This window comes from Lupinus angustifolius, unplaced genomic scaffold, assembly GCF_001865875.1.
Source record: "Lupinus angustifolius cultivar Tanjil unplaced genomic scaffold, LupAngTanjil_v1.0 Scaffold_151_36, whole genome shotgun sequence".
In the NCBI taxonomy this organism is placed as follows: Eukaryota; Viridiplantae; Streptophyta; class Magnoliopsida; order Fabales; family Fabaceae; genus Lupinus; species Lupinus angustifolius.
In genome coordinates this window covers 7,889-22,997 of record NW_017725996.1, presented here as the reverse complement: position 1 = coordinate 22,997, position 15,109 = coordinate 7,889, and the positions used below count along the sequence as shown (strand labels likewise).

The 15,109-nt window shown below is 33.3% G+C and overlaps 1 protein-coding gene across 2 annotated transcripts; it reads left to right on the top strand.

The window, feature by feature from the left end:
• Positions 1-5,232: 5,232 nt before the first annotated feature.
• LOC109340267 (ABC transporter C family member 14-like) lies at positions 5,233-14,005 on the top strand. 2 transcript variants are annotated; one of them, XM_019577913.1, is made up of 11 exons: positions 5,233-7,586; positions 8,222-8,542; positions 8,743-8,829; positions 8,987-9,604; positions 9,817-9,981; positions 10,275-10,569; positions 11,070-11,284; positions 12,046-12,351; positions 12,553-12,616; positions 12,843-13,118; positions 13,223-13,316. In XM_019577913.1, the coding sequence occupies exons 1-11, from the start codon at positions 5,481-5,483 to the stop codon at positions 13,270-13,272; spliced, it is 4,503 nt and encodes a 1,500-aa protein (XP_019433458.1). In that variant the 5' UTR covers positions 5,233-5,480; the 3' UTR covers positions 13,273-13,316. The 2 variants fall into 2 exon arrangements, with proteins under 2 accessions (XP_019433458.1, XP_019433457.1); XM_019577912.1 differs by lacking the exon at positions 13,223-13,316 and adding an exon at positions 13,611-14,005 and having other exon boundaries at positions 5,235-7,586; positions 12,843-13,082.
• The last annotated feature ends 1,104 nt before the right edge of the window (positions 14,006-15,109 follow it).

Below are 15,109 nucleotides of genomic sequence, written 5' to 3'. Positions count from 1 at the left end.
TGTTTCGTAAAAGACATACAACTCACTTTACCATCTTTGCAGGTATTTAATTTGTTTTTGGATGTGTTTAATCAACTTTTAGGAGAAGCTAGAATTTTCAGCTTCTCACTAACATTTCTACCAATATCACTTTTGTAGAATTAATTTTTTGAGAATCCTAAACAAAGGGGCACTATTTGTTCCTGTTTAACCAAACTAAGATAAGATGAGTTGTGATTTGTGACTATAATGCACAGACATCACAAAAATCAGTTCTTTGCAACTTTCAAATCATTTTTAGTATTGTGTCTAACATAATACTAAGACACTTGTCATTGATTAAGAAAATGGACAGCCACAGGGAAGCAGTAAAATCATCAAACATTTATACATGCAATTAGTAATTGAATTTATTAACATGAACTTATTTGTAACTTGCTACCAGAGGTCCTACAATCTATGAAAATTCTGAATATTCATTACTATTTTGCATACATGTTAGTTGTTAATTTTATATGCTTATGTATATCATGATAAGGTAATTATTAATGTTTTTAATTGTTTCAACTAAATACTTTTATTATTTCAGTCTATGCAAATATGCCTCAAACACCTTCTGGTGCAAGATAATCATATGAAGCCAATAACATTTAGGATATTTGTTATGTATTTTGTTTTTAAAATGTCATATGAGACTACTTTTAAGTTTTTTAGATTTTATGGTGTATTTGAATTTATAATAAATGATGAATTATAACTCTTTCAACTATATTACGCTACTTTAGTTATTTGTAATGAAATTTTATTATTGCCAAAAACATTTGTATTTAGTATTGTATATTTAAATAATAATTATAAATTAACGAGATTTAAGTTATGAAAATTATGAAATTAAATTGAGTTTAAAATCCTCTAAAAACATATAATAGTTACCTTCCAGTAGGTCTTCATACATTATTTTGGGTAGTTAATGTTAACAATTTCCACAATTAACCTTCACAAATAGTGGAGGTTTAAAATCTTTATAGTAAACACTACAAAAACCTCCTTATATTGTGGAGGTTTACAACATCCACAATAAATGCTACAAAAACTTTCTCAAATAGTGGAGGTTAAAAACATTCACAGATAAACTGCTGCAAATTTTGTTGGTACCAGAGATTTTCTAAAACTTCCGCAAAACGCTTCTAGCAGTCATAACTATGACAGATTTTGAATTATATTGTGGAGGTTAAAAACATCTGCTAATCGCATAAAAACTTTCACTAAATACAAAATTTGTTATAGTGGCGGTTGACCTATAGAGGATAATGAAAACCGTATAATTAACACATAAAGAACGATTATGATACTTGAAATCGATGAATAAGAGATGTTGTGCGAGTATCTACAGGACCTAAATTGTCAATAGGCTCTCCAAGCACGTTGAAAATGTGTCCTATAATTGCTCCGCCGACTGGAACACTTAGAGGAGCTCCTTTGTCAATCACTTCTATTCCTCTCATTAGACAATCTGTAGCACTCATAGTTACAACTCTGACTCGATTATTTATCAAATCACAAACAATTTTTATATCTCCCCATCAGAGAAAACGAAGGTCCTAAAAGAAATTTAGGATTTGGTTGAGGAAGACCATCATACCAAAACTTTTTCCAAAAACATACAAAATGAATACATCTGAGAAACATGAATTTAGGTATGATCTTGTATCTTTTTAATATTATGTGTGTGAAACATGAAATTCAAAATCACAAGATTGATTTTTCACCTATAATAAAGAAATTCTAACATGCTCAACCTATGAAAGAGGAATCTCACTCGTAGGTAGGAACCTTTGCCATGCAGAAACTAAAACTCTAGCATGTTCAATACATGATTACATAAGCCAACCCCAAGCATTGAAAATAAGTGGAAGTTGGCCATACATCCTCCAATCACCTTTATAAAGGATGATATTGATTATGTGGTTTTCTTTCACATTGACCCCTTAGTGATTTCAAACCGGATAGCGACGTTATGATCCAAAAGGTTCGAGTGAAAACCTTTCACAATCATCATTCTAACATGGGCGATATACCTAACAACCACTGTGAAATTTGGAATAGTAAAATTTTGAAGTATAACGAATGAATAATGATTTGTTGTTTTAAAGTATGTTTCACATCAATAAAAATATGTAATGTTAATTAAAAAATTAAAAATTCTTTCTTTTGTTTATTTTTACTTCATTATTATTGGTGTGGTATAGAATATGATTTGGGATAAAATTTAGAATATATAATCTTCATTTAAAAGAGTGTAACTTGAAAATGCTTGAAGAAGTTAGAAGTTATGTGATGAGAGGGATGGCTGCACAAGAAAAGAATGTCGGCCAAATTTAGAAATTAGTTCACACCTTTACAACAAAGGAAACTTGATAGGTTGAAGGCGGAATGCAATGGATGGACACCTACCTTTACATATGATCCACACATTAATTTGTACTCAATAGACTTACCTTTATTATATAAAAAATAATGATAGGTTGTTCTAAACTAGAATTGTTAAAATTGTTTCATAGTGTCTAGTTGAATTGGTAAACCAATAAATCAATGAATTGGTAAACCAATAAATCAATGAATTGGTCCCAATTCTAATATGGTACAACAATTATACCTGTCATGTAATCATACCATTCAAAACTGGTTAAAACCTGCTGATTTTCAATTGAATTGTTAATATATTATATATTTTACTTTTTTTATTGAATTTTCAACATTAATGCTAGTATATTATATATGTATACCTAATTTTGTCATTATGCGGTTTAACTAGTGAAACATAAATTAAATCACTATATCAGTACCCTAACCGTTTAATAACCGGTACACTAATAATAACATTGTTCTAAACTGTTCAGAACTAATGAAATTGAAGCAAAAACATAAAAAATAATAAATATTTAAAATAATTAATTGACATTATATATTTTCGTTAGTGCAAGATATGATTTATGACATAATTTGGGACAACAAATCCTAGTACATTATACATTACACTTGCAGTTTCAACTATTGGTACTCATTCCATGGAACCTCCTCACGGCTTCAACTGTTGCCACTAAGTCAACTATACCTATTGCAGTTGCATTGGGATAACTTTGAACTATAAATTTATATTCATGCCTACCCTTAGATTTAGGTTGAGGCCACTCTCAAGAAACAACTCAAATGATTGTGAATCTTGTAATGATACGTTTTTTGAATGAAAACTTTGGAGACTATGTTGTCTTTTGTAAACTTTTCACACCTTTTTTGGTGGACAATCTACAAAACAATTAGATTTAGAGAAAAACTTGTGGGGGAGAAATGCAACCTATCGTATTTAAAGATAAGAGTAATTATGTTTTTTGGTATTATTATTTAGTCTAAATTTTAATTAAAATTAAATTTTTAATGAGTTATTAAAATTTTATTGTTTGTATATATATACATATTGTACGAAAATTTTTAATAATAGACTTTAATATTGGTGGAGACTTTATATACTTAAAATACATATACATACTAAAGATGATGAACATTATCATTATATATAGTCAAAATCTTTCATGTCAAATCATCAAGAAAATATACAAAAAAACTAGAGTGGAAACGTACCTTAATATGTTCATAGAGAATATGGTGAATGAACTTTATATATCATCCTTCATCATGTATCCACAAACTTCATGTCCTTTGTTTTTGTATGCAAATGCATGTCATATAGAATATATAGGTTCTTTAGCCTTCCAATTGTAGACAACCTTTAGTCCTTAGTTCATCTTCTAATGGGATGAAGAGAATAAAATTGATTTTGTTATGTCTACAATTGGGGACCATAACCTTTTATTTATAAGGAAATACATAGTCTTTCAGGAAGAATGATGCTACTTCATTTTCTTATTCCAATTTTGCCCATGTAAAATGGAAATAAAACTTTTGGTATCTACAAAATTTATAACTCTTCCCTTCTAGTAAACTCAGACCAAACTCAACAAATAAATAGCCAATCTTAACTTCAAATTAATGCTATCAAATTGGTTGCTTAATTACATTAAAAAACGACATCATACAAGGCTCTATAAGGACTCTTATATTTTTTGGAAATGTAGACTTCACTGTTAGTCTCACATCTACATATTGGAACACCATACATATTAAAATTTCCCATACCGTATTCTTATTTTTTTGGAAATGTAGACCACTAAAGGTGGTAGACTCAGATACTACCAAATGAATTCCTTTTCAGACCTCTCCAATACTAAAATATGTGTAGGATATATTTTTATATGTTTTTATTTATTTAATAAATCAAGTAAAGAATATATGGATCCTTACAAAATTTTAGGTACAACATATCATAATTTCGGTTCAATATTGCACTCTCTAACATCGGAGATGAGCCCAACTCATACGATTATGATTGATGTTGAAAATGTAAGAAACCTACCATATGGTTTATTTTAGAGTCCATTTTTGAGTTGAATTTGGAGATGAATAAATAATAGGGAAGACTTGAGAGTCATGAAATACACATTTGAATGTATTTCATGACTATCAAGTTTTGTATATGCATGTTGAATTTTGAAGGGGAATGAAGGAAAATAAAGACTTAAAGTCACTTAATAAATGTATTTCATGGTCTTGAAAGCTTCCATTTCCCTTCCAAAACCACTAAAATAGGAAGCACATTGTTTGTCCAAAAAATGTCTACTACATGTAATATCAGTTGTCATTGGTTAAAAAAACTTAATTATTAAAGTTTTAATTTAAATACAATTTTTTTAACTAATCACAACAAATAAGACATTAATATGAGGCATCAACCTGATCTCCTAAATGGAGAGAAAAAATATAAAAAAAATTAGGACTAGTTTCACCATTTTGTATTCATGAACAAGGATTATATATTTCAAAAGTTCTGTTTCTTTATCCTAAACCAATCATATTCTACCAAATAATAAAAAATAATTTATTTTTTATTTTTATGATTTTTTCTTAATTAGAAGATACGTTTTGATTAATTTATTTTCATTTTTGTATTTCTATTTAAACTGTGGATCTTTCTTTTATTTCTATTTTATTTCAAAGTTCTAGAAGCGTGGTTCGCATGGAACATATTTTATTCTAGTTAAAACACCCCACGTAACAAACAAGCCTAATTAAACATATATTTTCCCACCACTATGTATATGACCCCACACTTAGACTATAGTTCTTTAATATTTCCCTAGATTCCAATCTTCTTTCACACCATTTCGTTCTCAAACATACCTCTATCTTAGATTCCAATAACACACCACCACTTGCTTCAATCATAGAACCACTTCATTCTCTTCCTTCACCATCTATGAAACAAAACCGTGTTACAAGTTTATAGTTTCTACTGTGTAACATATTCTTATTATTACAACATGTATTATCAAAAGTTTTATGTACTATAACATCATCATATATTATAACTCAATCTTTTGAACAATATGTCTTATTTTTCTCCTTCTTGGCTTATATCTCCTTCATGTTACCCTTTATCCATTGATTCATCTTCCTCTTCTGCACAACTTTTAGTTCAATGGTTAAGGTTTATTTTCCTATCTCCATGTCCTCAAAGGGTTATTATTTCCACTGTTGATCTTATTTTCTTGCTTACTTTTCTAGCCTTTGCAGCCCAAAAACTCTATTCTAGATTCACTTCTAATGCAAATTCTGCTTCCTCAATCACCAAACCTCTTCTGCAAGAGAAAGATTCTGATTACAAAGTTACCTTATGGTTCAAACTACCCTTGTTGATAACTATACTTTTGGCTATAGTTTACACGGTTCTAAGCATCTTTGCTTTCACTCAAAGCAACCTTGCTTCATGGATAAAGATAGAGGCACTGTTTCGGTTGGCACAAGCAATAACCAACATAGTGATAGTGATACTGTTGGTGCATGAGAAGAAGTTCAAGGCTTCCAAGCACCCTTTGTCTTTGACAATTTATTGGATAGCAAACTTTGTAATTACTCTCTTGTTTGCTGCTTCAGCCGTTGTTCGCCTTGTAACTGTCGATGAAAAATCGAGGTTGGAGCTTAATTTGAGAGTGGATGATGTGTTTTCATTGGTTAATCTTCCATTATCTGTGTTTCTTTTCATAGTAGCAATGAAAGGGTCATCAGGGATTCATATTGTAAGAATGCATGATGTGGTTGAGAGCTCAAGAACAAATCGTAGGATTTCCCTTGATAGGACTATGAGTCCTTATGCTAATTCTTCCTTGTTGTCCAAAACAATATGGCTTTGGATGAACCCTTTGCTCAATAAAGGGTACCAAACACCTCTCAAATTGGAAGATGTGCCATCACTTCCTCTTGATTTTAGAGCCGAAAAGATGTCGGAGCTTTTCCAAAGAAACTGGCCAAAGCCAGAGGAAAATAGCAAGCACCCTGTTGGAGTCACTTTGTTTAGGTGCTTTTGGAAACACATTGTTTTCACTGGCTTCCTTGCAGTTATTAGACTTGGAGTTATGTATGTTGGTCCAATGCTTATTCAGAGTTTTGTGGATTTCACCTCAAGGAAAGATAGTTCCCCCTCTGAAGGACTTACATTGATATTGATCCTACTTTTGGCAAAATCAGTTGAAGTCCTGAGTGTCCATCAATTCAATTTCCACTCTCAGAAACTCGGTATGCTGATTCGTTCCAGCATTATAACTTCCGTATACAAAAAGGGCTTGAGGTTGTCAAGTTCTTCAAGGCAGGCTCATGGAACTGGTCAAATTGTCAACCATATGGCTGTTGATGCTCAACAACTTTCAGATATGATGTTGCAGTTTCATCCTATATGGTTGATGCCATTGCAAGTTGCTGCTGCTTTAGCCCTTATCTATAACTATGTCGGTTTGTCTGCAATTGCTGCACTGCTTGGAACGTCTCTAGTTTTTGTCTTCACTTTGGTTCGGACCAAGAAAAGCAACAGTTTCCAGTTCCAGATAATGACGAGCCGTGACTTGAGGATGAAGGCAACTAATGAGCTTCTTAATAACATGAGAGTCATTAAGTTCCAAGCATGGGAGGAATATTTCGGTAACAAGATTCGAAGGTTTCGTGAAGCTGAACATGGTTCGATTGGGAAATTCTTGTACTATTTCGCTATTAACATGGGAGTTTTGTCCACTGCTCCACTCATGGTAACAGTTCTTACCTTCGGAACTGCAACTTTTCTTGGAATTCCTCTTAATGCCGGCACTGTCTTCACTATAACTTCAGTGATCAAGATATTGCAAGAACCGGTGAGGACTTTTCCTCAGGCGCTTATCCAGATTTCTCAAGCAATGATCTCTTTGGGGAGGTTGGATGAGTTCATGACAAGTAAGGAGAGGGATGAGAAAGCAGTTGAGAGAGAAGATAATTGCGATAGGGACATAGCTGTAGAGATAAAAGATGGGAAGTTCTCTTGGGATGATGAGAATGGGAATGAGGCTTTGAGAGTTGAAGAGCTGGAAGTTAAGAAAGGAGAACATGCTGCAATTGTCGGAACTGTTGGGTCAGGCAAGTCTTCATTACTGGCTTCTGTGCTAGGGGAAATGTTCAAGATCTCCGGAAAGGTATGTTTGTTTTGGACTAATTTACAGTGTTTTATGCTCTTAAATCTATGCATACAAGATTAGTATTACTCCTCAGTGTTAACATAATTGTACATTGTTAAATCACCCATCACCAAATACTCATGTATTGTTGGTTTTATTAGGCCGTTTTCCTTTAAGATTTAATCAGAACCTGTTTTGGCGTAGATCCTTAATGCTTGGTGATGTTCCCCTTTCTATAATATATTACTTTTGGTATAGAGTGGTAACTGCTAAATCCTATACACATGTATGTTCCCAATCCTAAGCTCTCGGTGGGAAGACTAATGCACAATGCTAAGCAGAACCTAATTGAAGGTTTGGAATGTAACTCATGTAGGAGTTTACTGAAGTATGATGATATTTCATACACTTTATATGACCATAATTTAGTTTTAACTATGCACACATGAATTTTCTTTTAAATGATGAAATTTGAGACAGATATAGAAGCCCTTTATTAGCACATATGAGAGGGTTGTCAGTGTTTTTCATATGTCATCAAGGAGTTCATTTGTTTGAAAATGCTACATATTTCCGCGAAAATTTTCTTCTAGAGTTGTGTTCTTCCCACTTGTCATCATTATTTCCCCTTCTAATAATCTAAAACATTATAGGTCAGAGTATGTGGGACAGTTGCCTATGTAGCACAGACATCATGGATTCAGAATGCAACAATCAAAGAAAATATATTGTTTGGTTTACCAATGAACATACAGAAATACCAGGAAGCTATAAGAGTATGCTGCCTGGAAAAGGATCTTGAAATGATGGAATACGGCGATGAGACTGAGATCGGAGAGAGGGGTATTAACCTCAGTGGTGGCCAGAAGCAACGCATACAACTTGCTAGAGCTGTGTACCAGGACTCTGATATCTATCTTCTTGATGATGTATTCAGTGCTGTTGATGCCCAAACAGGATCTTTTATTTTCAAGGTAAGTAAAAAAGTTAGAAACATTGCTCAAAGAAAATGTATATATAACGAAGTAAGCATAAATCACTTCAAAAACATGAAAATATCTTGCATGACAATTAGATCGATTGAAACGGTCTTGGCTTCCATCATAATTGAAATGCCAGTTCTAATACAATAATCACAAATAATGAGGTTCCTGATTTATCTAACTTTTTGCAGGAATGTATCATGGGAGCTCTCAAACATAAGACCATTTTACTTGTAACCCACCAAGTTGATTTCTTGCATAATGTTCACTCTATAATGGTAAGAATACGGTCTCAACTCTTTTAAATGTATTTGTGTTTTTTTAAGCATAGTTTCGATTTCAAAGCTTCGATTACTTGTGCTGCAAGACTGCAATGAATAACCTTAAATAGTCAAAATATTTCAACCTTCGCTTGTTTTCGTAACAATAATGAAGGTGATGAGAGACGGGACAATTGTGCAAAGTGGGAAGTATGATGAACTTCTTAAAGCTGGCCTAGATTTTGGTGCACTTGTAGCTGCTCATGAATCCTCTATGGAGATAGAAGAAACAAGTGAAAAAGCTGGTGATTCTGCTCAGTCTCCAAAGTTAGCTCGTATAGCTTCAAAAGAGAAAGAAAGCATAGCTGAAAAACAACCTCAAGATCAACCCAAGTCTGATAAGGGTACCTCAAAGCTCATTGAAGACGAGGAAAGAGAAACCGGCCGTGTCGACCTTAAAGTGTATAAACATTATTTCACTGAAGCATTTGGATGGTGGGGTGTAGTACTTATGCTTGCAATGTCTCTAACATGGATTATATCTTTCTTGGCTGGTGACTACTGGCTAGCAATTGCAACTGCAGATGATTCTCCAATTCCTTCTTTTACTTTCATCATTGTCTACGCTATCATAGCAGGCGTTGCGTGTGTTGTGGTGATGGTAAGATCTATCTTGTTCACATATTGGGGTCTAAAGACATCTCAAAGCTTCTTCATTGGAATGCTTCATAGTATTATCCACGCGCCAATGTCATTCTTTGACACCACTCCTTCCGGCCGAATTTTGAGTCGTGTGAGTTCTAATATCCCATCATTTTTTGTTTATATTAGTACACAATATAAACCAACACATTTCGGTTTCAAGAATGATAATCATGCTATATGTTTGTCACAACATAATCTTTCTCAATCACCAAACAATTCATGCTAATGTAAAAACATGAGTGAAATCGGGTGGTTTTTGAACTTAATTATGTGTGTTGTGCTTCTTATGGAATTGTTTAGGTATCTACTGATCTACTTTGGGTTGATATATCAATTCCAATGCTAGTAAGCTTTGTAATGGTGGCATACTTCTCATTAGTCAGCATCCTCATTGTCACATGCCAAAATGCTTGGGAGACAGTCTTCCTCTTAATTCCACTCTTTTGGCTGAATAACTGGTACCGGGTATGATTTGTCGTGTGCCTACTCTTATTTACAATGTTATGATCCAAAACCTGAAGATGGATTATAGCTGAATTGTTCTAAGGCCTTTTCATTCTAAGTAATCTTCGATATTTAAGAATATTTCGTTACTTCAACTAATAGTTTATCTTCAGATTTGTTAAGTAATATGATCTTTGTGTACTCTTAGCTAGTGAAAAGGCCTGTGGAACACTATAGTGTGTGTCAGATTTGATATTACAAGCAAAACAAATTATTTGGTGTGTTTTGACACTTTTTTATGTTCTGGATTGCAGAAATATTACCTTGCATCATCTCGTGAACTGACTCGTCTTGATTCCATCACAAAAGCTCCTGTGATTCATCACTTCTCAGAGACCATTTCTGGTGTTATGACAATCCGTGGCTTCAGAAAGCAGAGCGAATTTTATCAGGAAAACATCGATAGAGTCAACGCAAGTCTGAGAATGGATTTTCACAACAATGGAGCTAACGAATGGCTTGGTTTTCGCTTGGATTTCATGGGAGTGGTTTTCCTTTGCTTTGCCACAGTATTTATGATCTTTTTGCCAAGTGCTATTGTGAAGCCAGGTATACTCCATTACTTTAATTCATGAAACTTCCTTACCAATCATCATTGTTATTCCATTATTTCATACTATTAGAATAAAAACAAAACTCAACTGTTGTTCTCTAAATCCTCATGACATTTTTGTTGCAATAAAGATATAACAAGTGCAATAACTCGTCAATGAAAATATGACATGTCTAACAACTATTACACATTATTTTTTGATTGAAAATTAACACCACAAGTACTTAAAGAACAACACATAACTTTTGTCCTTAGAATATCTGAGTGTGACTCAACCCCAAGAGCTAGTTGATATGAAAACTTCAATACATAACACATACAACTTAGAAGATACAACAAATAAGCCTAACTTTTTGCAATGTAGTGCAATATTATTTTAAGGGATATCATGCATATAGATAAAAGACCAATTCATTAGAAAAGTTGAGTTCTTATTACTGACCAAGAAGAAGGAATTATTCTTATTATTCCAACTAATATGGTTTTGGTGTTGCAGAATATGTTGGCTTGTCTCTATCCTATGGCCTAGCACTTAGTGGTCTCTTGTCATTTACCATAACTATGACTTGCTCTGTTGAAAACAAAATGGTTTCAATTGAAAGAATAAAGCAGTTTACCAACCTTCCACAAGAAGCTCCATGGAAAATACCTGATAGGTCTCCTCCTCAGAATTGGCCCAGTCAAGGCAATATTGAGTTAAACAATTTGCAGGTAAATTGTAGTCTCTGACAAAACAGCTAAGAAAATACTGTTTTGCACAACAAAATAATATAGGGTGAGAACCTGCACAATCTATTCAAAATTAATAGTAGCATTGTTTTAAATTGCGGTCATAGTTACTGCAATTGCGGTCATTGCGATGCAGATTGCGGCCGTTGCAGCCTGATGCGGTCACATCATTGTGATTCAGTGTCACACCATAATTGCAGTGTGATGCGGTTGCAGTCGTCATGGTAACCGTAATATTGTGGCCGTATCATGTGATGTTGTCTACAATTTGAATCACCAGTGTATACTATGTAGCATAAAAATATAAATGCACTGCATTTACCTACTAAGCAGCATCAAAGATTAAAAGTGAGATATGATATACAGATGGTACACTGAAATTGCATACTGTATAAAACATTTCATTAAAGGCAACTTTTATCCATTTTCGATACATAAAATGAAGGCATATATTGTAATCGATGTTTTAAATTGCACCCCGCAACCACAATTACTACTGTAATATTGTGGTTTTGGGAGTCTCCGCAACGGCTTCACGACTGCAATTGCAGCCTCATCCACCGCATTTTCTCGCAATTGTGGTAAACGCAGCCACAACCACAATTTTAGGATACTTTGCAATGCTTTGGTGGAAACTTGGTTTTTTAAGTAATGGTACTTATGATGAATTTCTCAATTCTCATAGGTGACATGGATTCAGTAACATATATAAATGACCATTGTTATGAAATTGTGTTGAGCAGGTTCGGTATCGGCCAAATACTCCTCTAGTTCTGAAGGGAATATCTCTCCACATTCAAGGAGGAGATAAGATTGGTGTTGTAGGCCGTACGGGGAGTGGAAAATCAACCCTCATCCAGGTGTTGTTTAGGTTGATTGAGCCTTCAGCTGGGAAAATAATTGTTGATGGGATCAACATTTGCACTTTGGGACTTCATGATGTAAGGTCTAGATTTGGAATTATTCCACAAGAGCCTGTCCTATTTCAAGGAACAGTAAGAAGCAACATTGATCCTCTTGGATTGTATTCAGAAGAAGAGATTTGGAAGGTATATATTGCATTGCATTACATGCTTACTTGTTTGTTTATACAAAAAGTCCTGTATGTTTCTATGGCAATGTATGTGCACTATACATGAAAGTGATAAAAAACTATGAAGGATAGAAATATCTTTTACATGTAAGGTAATTTTGCAATATATATTTAGCTTCTCGCAACTAATAACTTGGTGTTTAATTTCTTGCTGCAGAGCCTTGAGCGTTGCCAATTGAAAGATGTGGTGGCTGCAAAGCCTGAGAAACTTGAGGCTTCAGGTTATATCTCCTTTTAATAGTTTAATCCAATACGGGCGAGCTTCGCTACAACGGTGAAGTTGTTGCTTAGTGACTAATAGGTCATGAGTTCAAATCCTAGAAACAATCTCCCCGCTTACGGGAGTAAGGATGCCTCCATGTACCATCCCCAATTGGGCACGGACTTTTTAGCTTCTTTACTTGGTGACAATATCAGCTAATATTGATTTAATTTCCTGTTTCTTAGTGGTTGATGGTGGAGACAATTGGAGTGTGGGGCAGAGGCAACTGCTTTGCTTGGGAAGGATCATGCTAAGACGAGGCAAGATACTATTCATGGATGAAGCAACAGCATCTGTCGATTCACAAACTGATGCTGTAATACAGAAGATTATCCGCGAAGATTTCGCAGATCGTACGATAATAAGTATTGCTCACAGAATACCTACAGTCATGGATTGTGACAGGGTTTTGGTCATAGATGCAGGTATGAGTATGGACCTGATGTGTATGATCTTTCTGCATAAGTTACTTCAGAAAAGAAACTAAAACCATATAATGTGAAGCTTCTTCCAATACCAATATTCTTCTTAAACCAAACCAATGCTTTAAAAGATGCACTACAAAATAATTTTGTTCACTTATCTAAGCATATAAGCATTTTAGTTCTTCAATAATTGCATCAAATAAAATATATTGGTTGGTTTTAGTGCTAGATCGTTAGAATAATGAGTTAGAGGGTCAACTTCGAGAAAACGGTAAGGTTGTTACCTTCCCAGACCCTACTAGGTCGAGTTTGGACCACCTTTTTTAATGTAAGAATAATGAGTTAGAGGGTCAGCTTTGGCGGTAAGGTTGCTGCTCTATAATGATGTTACGGATTTAAATCTTGGCAAACAGTCTATCTGCTTGCGGAGGTAAGGTTGTGTACCCTCCCAAACTCCACTAGATAGAGCTTGGTCTGCCTTTTTTATTGTTAGAATAATGAGTTATGGGTATTTGATATTTTTGGCAGGTTTGGCAAAGGAATATGACAAACCATCACGTTTGGTTGAAAGGCCTTCACTTTTTGCGGCATTGGTTAAGGAGTACTCAAACAGATCATCTGAACTATAGCTGAAAATGCTATTTACCTTTGCTGATGCCTTTGATTCTAACTGTGCAAGTGTAATAAGCTGCACCAAGGTGAAACACTTCAATGTGCAGCTCAATGATTTTGATGTTCCTAGGTTTTGGTAGTTGCAAGACATTGACATTAATAATAATAATGTGTAAGAAAATTTTGTATTGTTAATTAGAGAATCCAAAGTTTAGTGATATTATTTGCATTCCAAATTATCCATATTATTTTGATATTCTTAGTGGTATAATTTGAATTGCACAAGAAATCCACATAATCATTCATTGGAAATTTACAATGGTGTAACCAACAGATGTAAGAGAGAAAAAAATATTTTCTTTTATTGTTACATTTGATAGTTTGATATAAGTCATTTAACTGCTTTATCAACATGGCAAAAACGGAAAAACCTCTCAACAAAGACAGCAACGGATCTTAAAATTTCTTTCAGAGACAAAGTTTTCAACCTGCAAAAACTCTACTGCTGAGCATCAATGCGTCACTATTGATGATTCGGTCTTCAATGATCTTTGTTCTACCTGTAAGGGTCTGTTTTAATTTTGGAGAGGAATAAAGGAGAATGGAAGGTTTCAAAAGCATGAAATAGATTTGTGAAATTATTCTAAACCTCACCATTTTCTTTCATTCCCCTCTAAAATTCAACCTACATGTTCAAAAAAATGTACAAATGTAGGTCTGAAAACAGGTTAATGAAATTATGGAAGGTACACAGATTTTGAAATGGTTGATATTGCCCATTGTCTCTGCCTATATTTCTATATTTATATTCAAGATTTGTCATTAAATATAATTAAAGTAATTATCTTTTTCTATTTTATCATATTTTTATTTAATTAAATATATTATATTATAAGGTCATTGATAAAAAATTAGAGATTTATTATTATAATAAAAATTATAATAATAAAAATAGGTCTTTTATAATTTTTAGCTTAAATTGTTCTTTATCGTAAAATTATTGAGAATCAACATCAATGACTCAAATAGGTCAATATATGTGATAGTATTTATTAGATAAATATTAATAGATCTCATTTATTAAATTGCACATATAGATGATGCATACGTGAATATGATCATTGAATTGACTCAACTGAGAATTCATAATGATTAGATTACCTTAAATTGTCAATAGAAAATTCCCAATAAGAAATGAAATAGTTTCTTTTGACCTGAGATTAACATAGTACTTAACATGCTATTTATCATATTTTGATTTCGGACATATAATGTATCAGAACGTTATTTGAATGAATATTAAGTATGATTAAATGTTTGTAGGATTAATAATTAATTAATAAAGAATCCATAAACTCTTGGTAATGAGTTTGAGCTCTATAATAAAATAAGGCATTGATCAAAGTATTACATTG